The sequence below is a fragment of the Strix uralensis genome, chromosome 5 (assembly GCF_047716275.1).
Source record: "Strix uralensis isolate ZFMK-TIS-50842 chromosome 5, bStrUra1, whole genome shotgun sequence".
NCBI lineage: Eukaryota > Metazoa > Chordata > Aves > Strigiformes > Strigidae > Strix > Strix uralensis.
In genome coordinates, this window is record NC_133976.1 from 8,275,643 (window position 1) to 8,297,332 (window position 21,690).

At 41.7% G+C, this 21,690-nt stretch overlaps 1 protein-coding gene across 5 annotated transcripts in view; it reads right to left on the bottom strand.

Annotated features, from left to right (window-relative positions):
- Positions 1-21,690, bottom strand: part of FAM107B (family with sequence similarity 107 member B) — a 63,320-nt gene that overhangs the window by 9,544 nt on the left and 32,086 nt on the right. Inside the window, exon 1 of one of the 5 annotated variants that reach the window (XM_074869816.1) lies at positions 768-787. The exons of the other annotated variants lie outside the window; for them this stretch is intronic. Within the exon in view, the coding sequence (XP_074725917.1) occupies positions 768-777 (10 nt within the window). The 5' untranslated portion in view covers positions 778-787. Of the gene's footprint in view, positions 1-767; positions 788-21,690 lie in introns of those variants that run through there. 5 annotated transcript variants of the gene reach the window in all.

Below are 21,690 nucleotides of genomic sequence, written 5' to 3' on the forward strand. Positions count from 1 at the left end.
AAAAACTGCTGTAAGTCTACATTGAAAGGCCTTTTAAAGGTGTGTTAAAACATAAAGGCAGCATATTACATTGGTAACAGGTATGCTTTTCCTAGATTAATTTTGTCTGTACTAAGTAAAAGCTCTAACAGCAAACATCAGTAGCAGCTTTTTTAATAGACAGCAATTTCACAACAATGTAATCTCTAATAGCCTTCGTCCATTGACTTGGAGACAAATTCCTCCCGTTTTAAGAAGAACTAGACAAATAATTTAGGTTAAGCGCATGAAGAGCCCTATTGATTTTAATAAGCCTACTCAGATGAAGCATTTTTAGATAGCAATACGGAGAACCTAAAGACATTTTAAATACTGACTATATTAAATACTACGAATGTGTACCAAAACCATACATCAGTATCATGCCAGCTATGGGGAAAACACCTGCGGATAAGCCCTGAACTGTGCTGTACCAAGCAAAAGCTTCCATATGGAAATTGCCAGATCTGCAGTCGTTGGGATGGGGTACAGATTTTTGAGTGGAAAGGTAGAGGAGAAAAAGCTGGGTGAGGTTGTTTCTTAAAGGCTGTATTTCACCCAGTGAAGATCCACAGAAATCCTGATCTGAAGGCAATGAATGAAGTCTTTATGATTTATATCATCTGGAAATGTGGCATTTTCCTATCCTGTTAGAGAAAACATATCTGTACACCAAATCACAACACTTTTAGTCAACAGCTGACAAGTAAAATATAGTTTTTAAATAATTTATACATGACTATTCATACCCCCTTCCATTAAAAAGCTTCAGTCACAAGAAGTTCAGCATCCAAAACAAAGCCCATTCAGAGCAATTCTGCCTCCATTCTCTGTCATGGAAACCTGCACACAGAGTCTGCAATTATCAGTTTGATGAAACATTGTCCCCTCAAACAGACCCCCAAAAAAATATCTCACAGCATGTGGGTTTACAGAGATGAATCAATGGGACATGAAAGAAAAGGCGACAGACCTCCATTACCCTGACTGGCAGAACAGCTGAATGCTGCACACTGTACCGTGCGGAGCTATGAGACAAATCAGAGAATCACTGGGATTTGCCACATATTTTCCAGTAAAAGCTGAGTATGTGCTTTAATTTAGACCCCACTGTTAGCAGCCCTTCCCTCCCTCTCTCACTCCACAGGCTGTAAAACCTGTCTAAATTCAGTCTCAGTTTAATCCCTAAACTATTTTCTTTCATTAGGAATCTCATATTGTTGCTCAGGTCTGATTCAAAATCCACTTGATATAGCGGAAAGATTTCCACTACTACTTCGTACGTTAACACTGAACAGTACCACCATCACTCTGCTTGGGCTGTATGTGCACTTACAGATGAAGAAGCAAAACGACAGGACTAAGTTTTCAGTGGATGCAGAGAAGCCACTCTGGATTTGAATGTGTCCAACGGATCCGGCATAGCCCTTTCAGCTTCTTTGTTTGAGCGGATGATGGGAACTGTGTTTTATTGGTGCTACATCTCACACACCAAGTTTCTATGGAGCAAATCCAATGAGAAACAGCTTACCAGTATGAGCCGCTGTCAGGGTGGCCCCTGCATTAGTTTTTCAAGGCAAGTTTATATGTAGCGTTTTTGAACTCTGTGGGGGTGCTAGTTCTCACAGGGACCTCTGAAACTAATATAAAAATTGCCCACAGTTCAAAACTATGTAAGTATATTGCTGTACATGACATAAACCTCTTACTGACATTGATCATGCAATAAAAATACTTCTCCCATCAGCTTCTTGCTTCAATCAAGCAAGCAGCTATCACCACATGGATCATTGGAAAATTGGGGTCAGAAGAAACTTGGAAGATTTCTAATTCAACCTCCTGCTGAGAGCAGGGATAGCTATGAGATCAGTCCAGGTTGCTCAGGACTTTACCCAGTAAGGTTCTGAAATCCTCCAAGGCTGCACAGCCTCTGTGGGCAATCCTGCTCATCTATTATCTTCATGGTGAAGTTTTTCCTTACACTGGTATGAACCTTTTGTTTCAACTCATGCCATTGCCTCTCACCCTCTGACCATGCACCACAGTGAAGAGCCTGGCTCCATCTTCTTGCTAAGTTCCTCCCAGGCACAGGGGGCTGCTGTTAAGTCCCCCCCAGTCCTGCCTCTGTTCCAGGCTGAAGCAGCCCAGGTCTCTCAGCCTCTGCCACAGCACATGCTCCCAAGCCCCCAGCTCGTCTCAGTAGCCCTTCACTGAACTCATATCTCAAATCCCTCACTGTTTAATTGCATGCCATATCAAAAAAAAACCCAGAAATCAAAAAAACCCCAGAAAACCCAAACCACAACATACTTCTCAACAAATATCACAGAGCACCATGCTGCTAATAAAAGGTGTGTAGAAGCCTATTCTCTTTACCGTAGACAATTAATAAACTAGCTACAGTTCTTTTCTTTTTTAAAATAAGGACACGATTCATATTTCCCCGGTGTTCATGTCAGGTTTATCACACCTAAACCAATTCAAATGTTACATATCCAACCTCCACCCAAAATAAACCCACTCTGTAAATATTTGTTTTTGCTGTACTCCTCTACCAGTTCTGTTGTGTTGATGGGGCTGAGAGTCTTCTAGAAAGCATTAATCACTGACAGCTCTCCATTAAAGTAAATCTGAAAATAACCTGCTGCTTCTTCAAGACAAGTCTTCTGTTTGCTTAGGCAAAGATGAAAAATGCAGAATTACCCTACAACTGTCTGTCATAAACAATGTACCATTTTTTTAACACAAGCCCCTGGAAAACAATTTGATTCAGTCATTCCTCAGAAAGTTTGATGTAATATTTTGCAGCACATAGATTTGCTTTTGGCAAGCCCTTGAAATGAAGTCTATTTATTTTCCTTTCTTCTGTCCCATCTCTATTTTTAAAAACATGTATTCAACTCAGAGGTCAGGAATCGTGGTTTCCTAATGTAACATGAACTAGCAGCAAACTTGAATGAATAAAACTCCCTTGGGAACTGAAGACGCTTTCCATGTGTGATTAAGCTGCAAATGATTTCAGCTAGGATTTCTAAACAGCGAAACAGGGCACCCAGTTCCCACTTGGTGAATCCTCTCACACCCTTTGCAAACCTCAGTCTGGCTGGAAGCCACCAACCCAGTCCTGCGGAGTCACTGTGTAATATTATACACAAACAATACAATTAAGATAGTGTGATTACCACCCACACCTTTTCAAAGCAGACATTTACAAAAGCACAGGCAAATTTCACATAAGAAGGAAACTGAGGCACAAAGGATTCACCACGCTAATGGCAGACAGGAACAGAGCTGGCAGTTCAGTCCCATAGTTTCATTCCATGATTCAGGCTCACACAAATAAACCAGCCAAGCTCAATGACAGAATCCTTTAAAAGTCCTTAAACAAAGTTTAATCAATGTTCAAGCAATAACAATTAAAAAAATATTAATTCCATGAGTCTCTAGTGCTCATCACCACAAAAGTCACAACCCATAAAGCTGCTTTCAGATCATCACTAGATGCAACAGTGGGACACGAATAATCCAAATAAACACTTAACAGGAATATGCTGCCTTAAGAGCATCCGAGAGGCTCCTTTTAACCATCTGCTGTTACATGATCAATTGAGAATTCATTTCTGTGTTTCCCCGTTACCTTGCTCCAAAACAAAGGAGAGATTGGAATTTGGGGGATGTTTCAGCTGAGCTTAGCTCAAGTTTAATACACCACTAATTTAGCCGGTGCTTCCCCAGTGCATCTGCTGAATTAGCTGTTGCTGCACAAGCAGCACAAAAGCATTTATCTATCCTATCTTGTCCTGCCTGAGGAACTCTCACATGGCTACTTACATACACGTGGATTTTCATCTAGAAGAAATAAATTGGAGATCCCGCATGGAAGAGAAATTTTAACTCCTCAAACTGCAAAGCAATTTCAATATCCCACTAGACAAAGAAAATGCTGTATAAAAATAACTTCAAGTATCCTCCCTCCCAGAGAGAAGTTTAATGTTTTCAGATACAAAGATGCTTCTAGAGCAACCAAGAAGTACCATAGTGGTACCTCAGTCTTGGAGAGTCAAGACCAAGTGGTCACATACTTGAAATTCTCTCATTTATTCTCCTTGGAGCTCAAGTAACTTCAGGAAGAATGGAAGAGACCCTTCAAATTGATCATACTGAATAGGTACAACTGAACCGGGGCATGCCAGAAGCATGCAAGCTATGTTTGGGGGAACATGTCCTACGAACATGTTTGCTTCCAGTGTTATTTATTTTTTATTCTATCTACAGATGGTTTTCTTCAGTAAAAGTCCCTAATGGTAGTAACACTGGAAACACGCATACAAGAGCTACAGACAGCCACTAGTGTTCTTAACAAAGTAGATCTTAACAACACTGGGTTAAGGGTTCAGCAGCTGCCAGAGCTTTTGCTACAACAGGGCTCCCATAGTTTCTGCAAGAGAGGGAAGTTCATGCCAAAAAACCCCTCGTGTTTATATGGCATTCAGGGAATTGCACTTATGTTCTATCTGGTATTCCTCATACCAGGAATCACCCACTACGTATGGAATCTGAATATAAAAATTCCTGTGAGACACCATATATTTGTATTATTATACATATATATGGCATTCTCACCCTTCAAATGATTCCTACAATTATTTCCAGCTGTGAAAGCAGAAGTAGAGTTGAGGCCCCTTAAAAAGCAGATAAATAAATGCCTAAAAATACTGATGAACATCAAAATAATAGACTAGTCCAGGATCCAAAAGTTACGTGATTTCCTTTTTGCCATAATAAATTCTTGAATTAATATCTTCCACAGAAGCATTAGCTCAAACACTGAAGAAGATTTTATTCTCGAAAAACTTCAACATCTGTTCTGAACTGTACTGTAAACCATCAAACACTATTTTTTAAGACTTACATTTTTAGCTCTTTAAACTACCGCGTAGACTTGCGGTTTGTTACAAGTAACCCAAAGGCATTCTTTGAGAAGAAATATGGTTTTACTCTCCCCCTTCCGATTTCTAGAAGAATTGTAATAAAAACTCTTCAACATGTCTCTGCTCAGCCGTTACATGACCAGCACCGCCTTGCATCGGCCAGCTCGAGAGTAAGGCAAAAGAGCTACTTAAATGCAGAGTGTGATTTCCAGGCACCATCTCAGTACTGTTTGCACATGAAAGCTCACCACCACTATCGTTTTTATCTATATCCTCTCAGGGCAGTAAGAGGCACTTGACTAGAGAGATTTACTTGATTAATCCTTGATTATAGATACCATTAATAACTTCCCACAGTTCACCCTTTAATTCAAAGAGTTCCTGAAAACAGAATACAAAATACTCTTCCCAGCCAAGATGCTCAAGCCAGGCACCACCCAAGGAGTTTAGCTCTTACACTGTCTTTTGCAGCTGAAAGGGATGAACAGGGTTTGGATCATGGCAAAAAACAGCCAGACTGCCTGCGGAGGCAGAGAGAAGGACCAGAGAGGTTCCTGGGGACTGCAATTCCTCCCAGCCCCTCATGTTTTGTTCAAAAAGGCTACCACTTCCCAGCTATAAGAGTTTTGCTTCTAGATCACAAGAGTGTCTTCACCTGCCTCAAAATCAAACACATTTAGGGCAGTGTGCACCTACTGTGCCACAGGGATCGCTCATCGAATATCATCCTGTTACGAGATTACTTACTACATTACTATTCTACAAACAAAATGAAGCCCATTGGACTTTTAAACCCTTTGGCAGGCATCTGGCTTTTGTTTATGACTCCAGCCTTGCATTACTGATCTTAAGCAGGTTACTTCATCCCTGTGTGCCCCAGTTCATGCACATACAAGAGAAGAGCATCTCTGAAACCATCACGAGCTTCTGCAAGGCCAATCTTACTGCTTCTTGTCATGCACTTTAAAATCTTCAGATCCCAGCAGACAAAATGAAGTAGCAAGCCATGCTATGCCAGAACAGTTTAACTTGGAATACCTTCCTTACACTGGGTATCATCAGTTAACAGCTTCACTAGTTGCATGGCTGCCAAAAGACCGACAGACCACATGGACAACAAGCAGAAACAGTGGGAAAATATTGGCCCTGTGTTAAACAGGAGAGGTGAGTTAGTCAGCAGCAATGCTGAAAAGGCAGGGGTTCTCAACACTTTCTTCACCTCTGTCTTTACCAGCACTGTTGGGCCCCTGGCCTTGGGAACAAAAATTCAGGTTGATGTAAACACAGACCCATCGTCAGTGAAGGAAGAGTTGGTATGCGAACTACGACAGGAGCTTGACCCCTACAAATCGATGAGCCTGATGTTATCCACCCAAGGGTGTTAAGAGAGCTGGCTGATGTTCTTGCGAGGCCGCTCACCATAATCTTTGAGAAGTTGTGGAGATCGGAGGACGTCCCAGAAGACTGGAAGAAGGCTAATGTCACCGCTATCTACAAGAAGAGCTTAAAGGAGGATCCAGGAAATTATAGGCCCATCAGTCTTACTTCAGTCCCAGGGAAAGTTATGGAATGAATCTTCCTGGGGGCTATCACAAGTCAAATGAAGCATGTGATTGGAAAAAGCCAGCACAGATTCCCCAAGGGCAAATCGTGCTTGACAAACCTGATTGCCTTCTATGACAAAGTAACCTGCTTCGTGAGCAGTGGACATTGTCTACCTGAATTTCTTCAAGGCTTTCGATATAGTTCCCCACAGCTTCCTCCTATAGAAACTGATGTGTTATGGTTGAGACAAATGGTCTGTGTGGTGGGTGGGGAACTGGCTGACAGGCTGCACCCAGAGGGTGGTGGTAAATAGCTCTTTTTCAAACTGTAAACCTGTCACAAGTGGGGTCCCCCAGGGATCGATATTGGGCCCAACTTTGTTTGTATCTTCAGAAGTGATCTGGATGATGGGATCAAGTGTACCCTGATGAAGTTTGCTGATAATATCAAACTGAGTGGAAAAGTGGACACTTCAGAAGGGTGAGCCACCCTGCAGCATGACTTGGACACGCTGGAAGAGTGGGCTAACAAGAACCTTATGCAGTTCAACAAGGACAAGTGTAAGGTCTTGCACCTGGGAAAACATAATCCAGGAGTGCAGCACAGGCTGGTATCTACCTGTCTGGGGAGTAGCTCTGTGGAAAGGGAACTGGGGTTCCTGGTGGACAACAAGCTCAGTATGAGTGAACAGTGTGTTGCTGCAGCAAAGAAAGCCAGCGGGGTTCTGTGTTGCATCAACAATGGCATCACCAGCAGAGAGAAGAAAGTCATTATCCCACTCTACTCCGCACTTGTCAGGCCACACCTGGAATACTGTGTTCAGTTTTGATCCCAGCTATACAAAAAAGATGTGGACAGGCTGGAGAAGGTCCAGAGGAGGGCCACAAAGATGATCAAGGGACTGGGAAGCCTGTCATATGAGGAAAGGCTGGGACAATTGGGTTTGTTCAGCTTTGGGAAGAGAAGGCTTAGGGGAGACCTTATCATCATGTTTCAAGGGTGGCTACAAAGAAGATGGAAACTCCCTTTTTACAAGGAATCACATGGAAAACATGAGGGGTAATGGGTACAAGTTAGTCCTGGGGATATTCCAACTGGACACAAGAGGAAAATTTTTCACAATGAGAACGATCAGACAATGGAATAATCTCCCCAGGGACATGGTAGATTCCCCAACATTGGACACTTTGAAGATTCAGCTCGACAGGGTGCTGGCTGTCTTGTCTAGACCGTGCTTTTGCCAAGAAAGGTTGGACCAGATGATCCTTGAGGTCCCTTCCAACCTGGTATTTTATGATTCTATGATTGACTTCTTTGAGGAACAAGGGTGCTGCTCACTTGATCAGGGCAGCTCAAAGCAATCTCAGTGATGTCAAGGATATGGAAGGAAGCAGAGCTTGCTGGCTACTGAAGCTGTTCCTGTTGGCACTTTAGAGGATATTAAAATACACTAAACCACTCAAAATCTCAAGGAAATCCAGCTAATGCTCATTTTCTTCCCTTAAGTACTGCTGAGAGTGTAATGTCAACAAAGCACAGATAAAACATCCACTAGATGAGAAACCACAAGAAAGAGGGTCATTTTAAAGATGTTTGCATTGGCACTGACACCTAAAAGGAGACGGAGTGCAAGATTTGGGGCAATGATCCACAGCTAAAATTCTCTCAAATGCAAAGAGCTGCTTATGGCTCTCATTCAATTTAAACACCAGCAGGCAGTCTCTGTTGCTGTGCTTTCAAGTTCAGTCAAGTCTTGGGTGCTAAGGGAAGAGCCTAGAGGCTGAGGGCTAAAGAGCAGTACTGGTGAGGACAGAATGGCTAGTTCCTCTTGGTATCTAGTCTACTTGGAAAAGAGATGCAGAAAGACACAGCTTTAAGCACATACTCACCTTCCACTAAAATCACCAGGCCCAATGAACAGGAATTTGTATGAATCTGAAAGAATTTTCCCTCAGGCTGCAAGATCTACAATGAAGCTCTCTGCCACTGGGTTTGAAACCAGCTGAAAGTACCAGTTCTGAATAGTTGCATTTCTTTCTTCTCTTGCTCAGTTAAAATGCTGAAGAGGTATCATTGCAGCTGTTTAATCAGAGGTGGAAGATGAGAGAAAGAAAGTTCCTATCCCCTCCTACTGCAACAGGAGGTCTCCAGGCAAGGTGGGCTGTGAGAGCACTGGGAGAGAAAAAGGAGATGGAGACCTTCATTCACCACTGCAGGCAGAGACTAGATCCCCTTTTTGTCTGATGCAGGTGAATTTTGGATATAGATTTTCTCTGCAACAAACTACTTAGCATCTAGTTTTTAATATAGGCAGTGTAAAAGACAGGAAAACATAAGATGAAGACTAGCACACTGTGAACAGCACCCATCTTCCCTAAACCCTGGTCTGTGCTCAACCCACTGTAACATCATGCTTCCAGTCTGAGACTAACGGCTGACAAAGCAGACTATGCGTCTTACATAATTTCTTTTTCCAAGAAGTCCTGCATGTTTGTTAAGGACTTTATATTGTCCATGCTCATTTTGCTCAGGTCCTTGTGATTACTGAAATCCCTAGACAGGGTTGGGGATGCGGAAAGCCATTCTGATGGCAAGGAGAAGACCCAGTGTATTGGACACCTCTCACTAAAAAGGCCCTTAATAACTGCATTGCTTTCTCCTTGCAAAACAGCAGCATGTCGTGCATACACCCTCTCCCCTCCATCTCATCTGATGTCATTCATTTGAAAGGAATAAATCATGACTAGCAAAGGCATGCAACTGACTGTATATCTGGCTTTCACCAATACACTACACAGGTAATCATTACATTGCAGTAAACACGACTTTCAGGAAAAGATCACTGAAATTATGTCTCCTAGGAAATGCACTCCACAGCACAGTTTGCAACTAGATTAATCCCAAAAGGTAACTAGCAATTTATTTATACATGGGTCAACAGTGATCCATATGCAATTCTGAAATGATGCAGTTTTTAAATAGATTTTAAGATCACAAAAGCAAGTAAGATCAATTATACTCCCTGCAGCTACAATGCACCATCAGTGTTCTAGACCAGTCAGTCTGGACCACTAAATTAAAAATCAGGGCAGGTTTGGTTGAATCAAATTTAACTACATTAAAATATGGGATTTCATATGAAAACTAAGCCTTGATTCAAAATCAGAAGTCCAAAGAGTCAAAGGAGAGTTTCTTCAGGGCTTCACTGTTGCAAATGTTAAGAACTATCAAACAGTGTCACCCAGTGGTAAAGGACTTCCTGCAGACAGGAACAGGGTAGAAAAAGTCAGAGGGGAGATGGGGGAAGACTGACCCAAATCCATGTTTATATACAAGCCCGCTAAACTTAAAGAAAAGCCCATACCATTTTATAGCAGAAAGTCTTACTTCTAAGTCATTCTAGTTCTGAAAACATCAGCATTAGAGGAAAGTGATTCTTCAAGTAGAGAAGGTTTAACACTACAGAGATGTATTTCTATGGGAAAGGGGGAAATCCAGAGCAGCCAGGAGCCTCATTAATTGGGAGAGTGGAAACATTTCAAACATCTGACTTGAGGTGCCTAAAAGAGACTGGTGAGTCTTGAATGCTCTTAAAATCTAGTTCACAAGACTTCAGCAGGATTCTTCCAGGGAAGAGAGAAACACATCAATAGTGGTTGTTTCTGCACTTGTTCTGTATTTCCTTCACAAGATCTAGTGAGCAATGTGTGTCCCCGTGAGGGCAAGCAAGGTCAAGGAACAAAGTGTGTAGGTCATACTCCTGAAACGGAAATCCTCTTCTGAATGCTATGATGATGGAGGGTCCTAGTAAATACTCAACGGGGCAGAGGTCTATGCCAGATATAAGCCAAAAAGGGTAAAATGACCTTTGATACATGTGAAAAATTTTGGAACAAGAGAAGAGGCAGGTTCCTTGAAACCCATATAAACATGATTAGCACAGCAAACACAGTTTTCTTATTTATAAAGAAAATAGGAAGTTAAAAAGCAAATGTAAGAACAGTATCTATGAACTGGAAAACATGCCCTATATTGAGGCAGTTCTAAGAGGTCTGCTCATTTGATTTTTAAAAAGTGAAGATTAAGACCAGCCTGATTATCCTATAAGTAACAAGTCGGACAACGGTTTGAGAAATTTTCACAACTGGAGATTGGGGCTAGAAAACAAATTCCTAAAATAAGGTACACACTTTTAAAGCAAGGGGAATAAAACACTAAATTCAGTAAAAAGATTTGTGTTCAATTGCATGGAGAGACCAAATTACAGGATAATAATTACCCCTTCTAGTTTTACAAATTTATAAATCTATGAATGCAATTAATACGTGTTTGCAAGGGGTTAGAAGATTAAAATCTCTGCATTAATCAGGTAGTTATGTATTCAGTAGTTAGAGCAGCAAAAATGAGACCAAACAAGCTAAGTATTTCACATGCTGCCTAAGTTACACCAGCGCTGTAAATCCCCGAGTCTTGCCGATCAGAGTGTGGCAGGGCGGGTGAACCTCCAGATTTTGCTTCGTGCCAAGTGTTGTTCCTTAGGGCACACCAGTATCCTGCCAGGAGGCACAGCACGATCTGCTGAGCTGTCAGGACTCTCCTCCCCTCTGGGTGTTTCTGAATGACAACTTAAAAGGAATTCTACCACTCATAAAAGAAGCCCATTTTCAACAAATTTAAAAACACCGACATAATGAAAAACACACAGTCGACTGCAGCTTGCCAGCTTCCGAAATATATTCATAGGTAGTTATGTAAAAGTTAAGTACTTCTTCAGACCAGGCAGATATGTATCAATTACCTGCCAACTCAACAACTCAAGTTCCCTTCATTTTTTTGGAAGAAACCCCTTTCCTAGGAAGGACAAAAAAAAACCCCAAACCACACCACACAAAAATCTGCACTAGTAAAGATTGCTTTTTTCCTTCTCTCTTTGGTGGCAGACAGCTCAGAGCAAGCATCCAGCCTCTGTTTTGATTTCTCAACAAAAGGAGTATCTTTTCTTAGAAATAGAGAAAAGGAAACAAAAAGAAATAATTTCCTTAAACCTACTGCTACTCCAAGCTAACACACTCCCCGCTTACTCACAGGAAAGAAATAAAACCTTCACCTCAAGGAGTGAGTCTTGGCTCAGGCAACTGTATCCACATTCCAGCCAGCACCGTGTCCACAGAGACACCCTTCCTTGCCCAGACCTGTTTTATCCACTCTCAGCTGGCAGAGATGTATTTTAGGTATGTGGCTCCTCACTGCAACTCAGCTGAAAAGGACACCACTACAAAGGCAGGGAATAAAGACCTGAAGGAAAAGGCAAAAATAAGGAGACCCGTAAAACTGATGACCTGATCTTCCAAAAGTGAGGCGGAGCAAGAAATTAAAGAGAAGGCTGTTCCACACCCTACTCATGACCTTAACCAAAGGTATGGTGCCCTAATGGGTTTAATAGGAATGAGTGGGTGTAAGAATATGTCAGCCAGAACAAGCCTCCTGGAAATGTATGCTACAGGAGGCAGGGCATATGCCATATGTGTTTAGGACAGCCAAGCCTGATGGACATGAAGCTATTAAACTGCAACAGTGATCAACAGGAGCCCTGCAAAGAACATCATGTGCCACAGACGGTTTAGTGGAACATCATCTTCTCACTGTTTGATGGAAGAAATGAGAGCTAGAAAAACAAGAATTTGTAGAAAACAAAAATTGAAAAAAATGTTGACACTGGGTCACATCTGTCAAAGCTGGTGTCTTTTTACATGCTCTTTATGAGCAGCTACAATCAGCAACTTCTACTGCAACCTCATAAATCAGGAAGCTCTGACACCAGGGCAGGGCTGAGTATCAGTCAGTACACTGCACATAAAATGGTAACACAGCCTGCCTTGCTTCTCAGACAGAACGGTATTGTTTTCTAAAGAAACTTGCCTCCATCTGAACAGTATATTGATGTGTTGCTCACACAACTGAGTTGCCTTTGGCCTTTTAGCCTCCCTGGAATGAAGAACACAGAATGTCAACACCTAAAACAAAAGCAGTCACACAAGCTTAGCAGGTACACAGGGGAGATTTAGCTTATACTCTGGCAGAAGAAATTAAGTCATGTATGGTGACACAGGACTGTTTCTAGAATGTTTTCTATGCCATCCTCTTTTTTTGGTTTTCTTAGAAAGGCTTGAAGAGGTTCAGGAAGGGAGAAACAGACCACCACTCCCTAATCCCTCCAGAAAGGAACTGCTCAACAAATTCCAAGTAGTTAAAGAAGAAAAATAAGAAACTAGAGGGATGACCCCAGCCTCTCCACAAAGGGGTTGTTTGTTGAATCTGTGAGCTGGTGGCGGGAAAGGAATTTCCTACAATTGTTACCTTTCTGCTTGACAGACCACCTGGAGGAAAGTCTCAGACTGTCCTTCCTCAGCAGCACTCATGAAGGGGGCCAGCCGTTCCACCAGAGTTAGTAGGACCGCTCAGCTCTTCTCCTTGCATCCTTCACTGGGGCTTTTGAGAGGACAGCTCACTTAATTTATGTGCTACAGAAGTGGAATTGAACTGGACTTGAACTGGAAGAACTCTTAAGTATGTAAGTTGAACAAAAAAACCCAAAAACCTCAGTAATCCTAACAGGCACTACAGGGATCTCCATCAAACTCTTAAACAACCTACATCTCAAAAAGTCGCATGCCAGTTCACAATGGTCTCATAAAGGAAAATACAACGTGTGTATTCTTGTCTCTTCATGCTCAGTAATAAAGAAAAACCTTAAAGAAGCCAAAAACCAAAGGACTGCAAAGCAAAACTTACACAGAGCCAAGAAAGGGGCTGAAAGTCTGTCGTTAGATGCCTGCAGCTGAGGAACAAAAGCAGTATTAGGTCACAGCTTGGCTCTTGCTAGTCAAGGTTCACGAAAGCAGCCTACAGAGCTTCCAGAGAAGTGAATGCCATTTGTCATTCGCATACAGACAACCAGACGGCCACGTCTCTGAAAGAGGGTGCTGTCAGCCTGAAGAGAAAAGGGTTTGAAAAAAGCCTTCTCACAAGTCTTGGAGCCCGCTTATTAATTTCACAGGTGACTCAGCTTATTTTACAACAGGCAGGCTGAAAAGCTGTCCCCTAGCTCTGGTTTTAACAGCAGCAGCTTAATTAATACGATGAATACCTATTGATAGGCTATCATAACCGCCAATTGCCAGCTGCACCTCTTCATGCCTGGAGCCAGCCCTGTTCTTTGTTCCTCTGCTGAACAGACAACTCAGGGTGGCTCTCGGCACCTGCTGGCTCTGCAACTGAAGAGGGAAACTTTCAGGCCAACAAACTTCATACGCTGGCAATAAACTGCATGTTAAGGACTCCTTAAAAATGTCACCGTGCGGTGCTCCCAGCAGGATATCATCTTACTGTCTCAGATGTTTGTAGAAGGAAGGAAGAAATGGCAAGAGGTGTCCCTGCGGTCCTCTTCCTGCTCTCCTTCAATAGCTAAATGGGCTGTTTTAAAAAAACTAAATACAGAAAAATTTTAATTAAAATTCCAATGAGCCTATATGACCCCCATGTTTTTTGAAAAGCACACCTCTGTTTTGCAATCAGAAGACAAATAGTCATAGGTGAATACTCGGCACTCTGGTGAACACATTGCGCTGTGTCACAAACCAGCAAGCACTGCCTTTTGTGTTTCCAATCACTAAATTAATTACTAGTTTTCTCCATGACTGCGTAACCTACAAAGACGTTATGGATTTATTAGAAGGAGAGGAACTGTCTTTGTGATTGAGGGTGAAAGGGGAATTGGCATTTGTGCAGGCATCTCATGCAGGAAAGGCGGTCTGCAAATATTAGCACTATTTCTAAAAAAATAAAAGGAGGTGGAAGCCCCTTTCCTTTACTGTACATTCTTGATCCATTACTAGTACCATAAATCTGAGTAAAACAAACTAACCTTCCTCAACACTTTCAAATACTTTAACCCAATTTGCTCAGATTCATACATACATCACAGCTTGTCCATCGTCTTACAACACAATTACTTTCTCAACCTGCTAGCTTAACAAATAGTGGAGAATTTCAGATTGCCAAAGTAGAAAATTAACATCTGCTTCTTTTTTTTTTAATTAGGCAATCATGTTTTGCCATGATTCACTGAGGAATTATGTTTTAAAACTGCAAAAAGAAAATTACTTAGCAAGGGGAATTCATCAAAATATAAAGTGGGACCTGTTCATTATAATGGGCTTGGTCACAACAGAAGCTCGCTCACTCAGCAGGAAAGCTGCCCCGTAATTACAGCGAGGAACCAAGTCGTGACAGAAGAGACAGGCTCTATTCTCAGCTCTACCAAAAACTGGATTTGTGATGCTGAGCAAGTCGCTGAGGCTTAAATTAATGTGGAACAGGCTGTGGTTGTCAGCACAAGAGAACATGTCGGATACCAAATGCTGAGAGAGCAAGACAGGCTTTTTTGGATGAGCAGATCAGTAAGAAACATCATAAATTATAACAACACTATGCTTTGTTCTATTATAGGCAGCGTTTTGTCAAAGGTTTTGGAGCCATTTCATGTTAAGCACTCTTTTTTTAGGATCAAACAAATGCTTGTTTTAGAATCAAGAGGCAAAATCCAAATAGGTAACTTACTGAATGGAGTATAGAAAATTAAATTGATATTTAAAATAAGCTAAAAAGTTATGGAGTAACAGATACACAGAAGAAAATTTAGAAAATATGTTAGAGTTAATAACACAGAGGCTGTGAACTTCTTGGTGCTGTAAAAGAAACACCAGGGATTTACAAGTTATATGCCTGAAGGACAGATGCCATTTTCACCCCAAGCCTATTTTTATGAATTTCTTACTTCCCAAGTTATTACCAAAGTCCCTAGTGGGGTTTTTTTGTTATTTGTCTATGGATTTGTCATCTCAACAACAAAAAAAGACACATTAAACACATGCTTTTGTAAGCTGCACTAGCAAATACATTCTCAGAAACAACTCCAAAACCAAGATCCACGTTGAAAAGCCAGAATGAGAACTGGGAGCCTGAGGGCTTTCCTATCCCGCTGCTGAATACAGCACGTTCTTCTCAAGCATGTTAGTTATAAGACAGAGACCCATTTATCAAAATCTGTTCTCTTTAAAACAGCATGGTCTCCTCAACAGTCTCAGTGCTCAGCAGGGTGCAAATACTGCATCTTCAGCCACTACACCAATGTGAGTTTACCATATACATTAGTGTTTAAGACTACAGAAAATGTTTGCTACAGTTAAGTCCCGTTTCATCAAGAGAATGTTAATAGTCATCCTTTAATGTGAATGTTAATGAGTCAGCCATAGCTTTTTTCAGCATCGAGATATATGGTGTTATAAATCCAGGATTCCTACCCACGACACCGAACCCAGCAGCTTGCCTGCACAGAGGATGTTGTCCCACCTGCTTTAACACTGATCCCAACAAAAGCGATTGGAAAAGCTGCACAGAAACACAACAAAGGCGGCATTGTTACTGCCAGACAGCAACAGGATCCATTTCCAGTTTAGAAATGCATTTGGTTATGAAAGTAATCCAGGAGCCTTCCCCTGCACAGATTTGTCATTAATACTTCTTGTTCTCTCACCTACACTTTTCCAGCACTACTGAGAGCAGCAACATCACAGATACCAATGGCACCAAACTAAAACTGGTCAATGTTTGAACATGGTCTGAACATGGTGTTAGCTCAACCAGATGTGCATCTTATGGATCTTTCCAGCAGATGACAGCTTCCTCCAGCCAGTCCCAAATCAGCCGTATTTGAGAAACTATAGCAGTGATCAGCTCATGCTGCACCCACGTGAGCAAACAGGCCCTGCAAAGAAGCAAAACGCCCTCTTCTGGGGGTTTGAGACAGACATGGTCAGCTGGGATCATGCAACTTCTGCCAGTGCAACGTACCAGTGAAAAGCAGCACACGGGTCTATCTGTATCAGTATCAAGCAAAGTTATTCCAGACTGGGAACAGCTGTGCCAGCATAAACACAATCAGCTAATGCGGAGAATCGTACCACTTCAACATACAAACAAAGCAGTACAACTTGTAGAAGAAGGTTAGATCCCAGTAACATTTAAGATTAGACTAAAAAGTGCAGGTAGAAAAGCAATATATCTCTACTAAGGACATTGTCAGAAAAAAATTCCAAGCTCCTTCATCTTTCATGATATATGCAGGCAATGAGGAAGGAGTTAGCAAAAAGGATGAAATGACAAGATTTCACTCATTGTTATCAAGTTTCATTAGAGCTCATGTTACACATTTATTTTACAAACAGCAATTAGAACCAAAATTAGAGCAACCTCACTGTCCACACACACTTGAGAGAGTCATTATGCTCCACAAGCTTACAGTCTACACAGAGAGCTGAATCATTATCCCCATTTTATATCCTTTATCTTCCTGGAAGCCAATGGCCTTTGGGGTGTACAAAATAGGAGAACTTTCAAAAATTTTACCTTTGGCTGCCTTCAGCAGTTGATACTGCGTCCCTCCAGAGACATGACCCTCAGTTCATCTTTCACACAAAGGTAACATCCCGCTCACATTTTAGGTAACTGTTTAGTTTTTCCAGATAAAAAAGATGTCAGTTGCCACCTTCATCCCCAAACGTCACCTTGCCAGCACTACTAACCTCTTTGCTGCAAAGTCGGGCTGCATGAGGCGCAATATTATGTATCTTTGAGCAGGGTGACAGTCACCTCCATGAGAGTCCACCAACATGGCATCATCTTGTACGTAGCTAAGTTAACAACTCCAGAGTTTCGGGTTAAACACCCTCTTTCAAGAGCCATTTCCCCCTCACAAACACACCTAATTAAACATACACCTCAGGGCCTGGTGGAAAAAACAGTAAGTCTTTGTGGTTGTACAGGGGTGTAGATTTTGATTCAGGAAGTATATGTCTGCAAAGTAATTTTGATCCACATCCTACTGTGCTCAGTGTTTTCCTATGGCATCTATTCAACATAAACATTTACTACCATTGAAAATCCAGTGCTTCCAGGAAAACAATGTTTAGTTAAACTCACACGGTGATAAAAAACCGACAGTAAGACCATTAAAAGTTTGAAGTTAATGAATGAACTTTGCAAGTCAGCAGCAGTGGGTTTACTAGAGTGCATGCCAGCAAATGCGCCCATCTACCATCAGAAGGACCAGTCTCACTAGTAGGGAGATTTACAAATTTGTTAGTTGTTTCCAGTAGAGTCAACATGGAAATGTTTGTAGAGGCCAGAGCACAGGCTCTTATCGGGGAAAAGAGATTTATGCACAATTTCAGAGTTCTTTAATCTCCTCTGCGGGGTATTTCCATTGCTAGGGGGTGCTGACATCCATTTTAGAGAAAACCTCTGAATGTGTCTTTTAAATATCCCTTCCCAAAAACTCCTATGGGACAGCTGCATTACTTCAGCAAGTGACTTGAGAGGCAGGAGACAGTATGTTAAATGAGTAAGGCAGACACACAGAAGGCCAAGGCAACAAGAATTTCATCCAAATTCTCATGTCTGGTTCTCCCCTTCCTTACATCAGATAAATCAACTTAGTTCAGCTGTAAACACCTTCTATTAATCTTACCCAAGACCTCAGCTAAAAACTGAAAACATCAACCACTTGTCTCTGTCTTGCTTAAGACCTTTTATACATCCCACTCTAACCCTTGTTTATACCATTATGATTATTACCTAGTTATAAACAATGGCTTCATTAAAACGTGCATCTTTATAGAAGCATTCATGTCACCTACCTTTAGGCCTTTAACTGCTGTAGCTAAAATGGGAAAGCAAGCTCCTTATAGCATTTGCATGGTTATCCAGAGGGCAAATCAAAGCAGCTATGCTGAGTACTAATATCAAATATTATCGCTCTCAAGCAGCCTCCAGAGAGACTTGTCTTCCTCCACTGGAGTTATGGCAAGTCCAGAGAGGCTAGACTCCCAAACTGCTTTTGAACAGCAGTGGGCAAGGTCCCTTCAAAAATCAAATTAGAAATTCTAGTTCAAATTTCATAAACTACAGTAATACTGAACAAATCAAACCTGCCACTGCTTTCTACAATATATCCAGTATGCCAGTTACTTCCAGCTTCACATACTGCATAATGTAAAACCATGGCAAATGCTCAGTTTATAATTATTTCCTGTATTATTCACCGCATTGTGTGCAATACCTTGTGGATTAATTATCTAGATAACAAAATGACTGCAAGTGCCATTAATGTTGTTGGTCTGAACTAGTCATGTAAACAATGAGAGCAACGTGCTCCTGTGATCTATGGCATGAGGAAAGCTGAACTGCTCCTACCTGCTACATAGGGGTGAGAAAAACCCCTTCCTCCTCATACAGGAAGGTGATTACACAATTACGCAGCTGTGGAAAGTCCCAATGATTGGGAAAGTTGAAGAAAGGAAAAGGCTTTCATACCTGGAAGCCAAACTGTTTAAAAGAATGGAGAGAAGGGTCACCAAGTCTAACACATCTGAGTCACCTTCATCTGAAATCCAATGAGGAGCCAGAACTTCTTATGAATCACTACATGCACTTACCATGTAGTAAATGCTGTACAGTGAAAACTATTTTTCAGTCCTGTATGTAGAATCTCAAAGAGTAGTGCAATGCCATCAATGGCTGAACTCACTGCAGAGCCCAGTGGATCCCCAGTACTGACTGCTCAGAGGATGCATATGCCCCCCCTGCTCCCCAAGCACCCAAACTTGGCCAGAAATGCCATGCTCCTGGAATGGAAGTGGCTAGCTAAACACTGGCAGCAGAACATGGGTGGAACAAAAACAGTCACTAAGTGGGACAATCCACTTCATCTAAAAGGTATGCGGTCCTTTTGGCTGGGCTAAGCCAATCTAGACTTTTTCCGTGGAGAAAAAAAAGAGAACAGCACCTCTTGGAAATGACCTGTTAGAGCAGGCCCAGAGGAGGACCATGAAAATGGTCAGAGGCTGGAACACCTCTCCTATGAAGAAAGGCTGAGAGAGTTGGGCTTGCTCAGCCTGGAGAAGAGAAGGCTCCAAGGAGACCTTGTTTCAGCCTTTCAATATATAAAGCAGGCTTATAAGAAAGATGGAGAAAGACTTTAGCAGGGACTGTAGTGACAGGGCAAGGGGCAATGGTCTTAAACTGAAAGAAAGTAGGTTTAGATTGGACATAAGGAAGAAATATTTTATGCTGAGGGTGTTGAAACACTGCAACAGGTTGCCCAGAGAAGCAATCTGTGAAGCCCCATCACTGGAAGTGTTCAAAGTCAGGTTGGACGGGGCTTTGAGCAACCTGATCTAGTGAAAGATGTCCCTGCCCACTGAAGGGAGGGATTGGACTGGATGAACTTTAAAGGTCAAACTCAAACCCTTCTGTAATTCTATGACTGATCACATTTATATTAGGATGAGATAAACTTGCCCAACGCTGAGAGAGATACCGCACACAAGGTGACAGAGCCCTTCTGCACCCAGGACACCCACACCAGGGAAGGAAGCCCTCGAGCAGAATTACTGCTCTCCCCAACCACGGATGTGGCCACGTACCACCACCAGGCTCAGCTTGCACAGCTGGAAACGTCTCATTTCTCTGTGTCCTGGTTAAGCAAGAAGCACAGCTTTCTGTTTGAAGGCAATATAAATTGCACCACTGGAAATACCAATGGAAATATTTCTGTTATTTCCAGGCCACCAAACACAAGTAGCACTTACTAGTTTACTACTCTGGTTTCCAATTTGAGAAATGCCTTTAATGGAAGCGCTTTCTTGAACACATACCAAATGCCACTGAACATAAACGTTCCCAAACTGTCTCAAAGACAGCTCTGTTTCTAAATTAACTTTGAGCATGTTCTAAGCTAAAAAGGGAGGAGGGGAGGGAAGGAAAAAAAAAAAAGATACAAAGAGGAAGAAGGTCTCTTTTGTGGCATTTCTCTTTCTGCAAGCACAGGAGGAAAAAGGTGTTGGTACAAGCAGAAAGGAAGAAAGATTTACATCTCAAAGTTTCAAAACAAAGTGCTATCAGCAAAAATATTAGATTATTGATGCAGAGAGAGAGGAAGTTGAAAAGCTGCTTAACATTTCAAGAAGCTGTGAGGCTTTTCACTCAGTGCTGTAGCTGGGGAAAATAAAAATATTCTTTGAGTAGGATTTAGTAACTCAATAACAAAAGTCAAATAGATTAAGTGCTGCATCTGTTGTTATAATTAAATTAACAAAGTACTGATAGAATTGTGCATGTTTTCCCCTTGTGTACCATACCCTGGGCAAAGCTGTGCTGTAGTTGTACATATTTCCTGTGTTATAAATTAAAACACAAGCCAAATTCACCCTTCCTGCAATGCTATTAAAAATCAAGGAAGATTACTCCAGGGATAAATCTAGCCCAGAGATGTTTTTCAACAAAGATGACTTTCAGAATAAATTCTTCCAAAATAGGTCTGCATGAAAATACTTGAAACATTTTCAGTGGTGTTCCCTGAGCACTTGTTTAAAAATATACTGCAATGATAGTTCCCAGTATTAAATAGGTGGAAAATTTGAAGACAGTGTTTTAGAATACTCTGTTTCCAGGTGATCAACCTGATATTCTTACAATCTGGATTTGAGGGGGGTGGTTTTGTTGTTGTTGCTGTTCTGGGTGGGTTTTTTTTTTTGTTTTCAGGGGTTTTTTGGACGTGGGAGTGGATTGTGGGTTTTTTGGTTGGGGTTTTTTGGGGTTTTTTGTTTTTTTAAATACCTAGGTATCTGCAGACTTAAATAAAGGCCACTTTATATGCAGGTCAACTTGGGTACCAAGAATTGAGAAGGAGCTCAGAAATTACAGGTGTACTCGGAGAATCAGACCCATGCATCCAAGAGATTTCAAGTTTTTACACTGAGATGACACAATCAGATGAAATACTACTATAAATAGCACCAGGTTAGACTCACAGCTGGCATGAGCTGGAGCCAGTCTACTGAAATCAATTAATCTTCCTCAGCTTATCTGACTCACTCAGGGAATGTGCACAATCTTAATATTACAGTTCTCCATAGAGTCACATATGCAGAAGTGCTGGGAGGAGCAATGGCCTCGGTTAACCTTCATACGCAGCAGCATGACGCTGGAGACCTGCATGAATGCACCCGCAACACTTCTCCCACAAAAGAGTGCATCAACTAAAATGATGAGAACAGCCATAAAACACAAGTTGCTG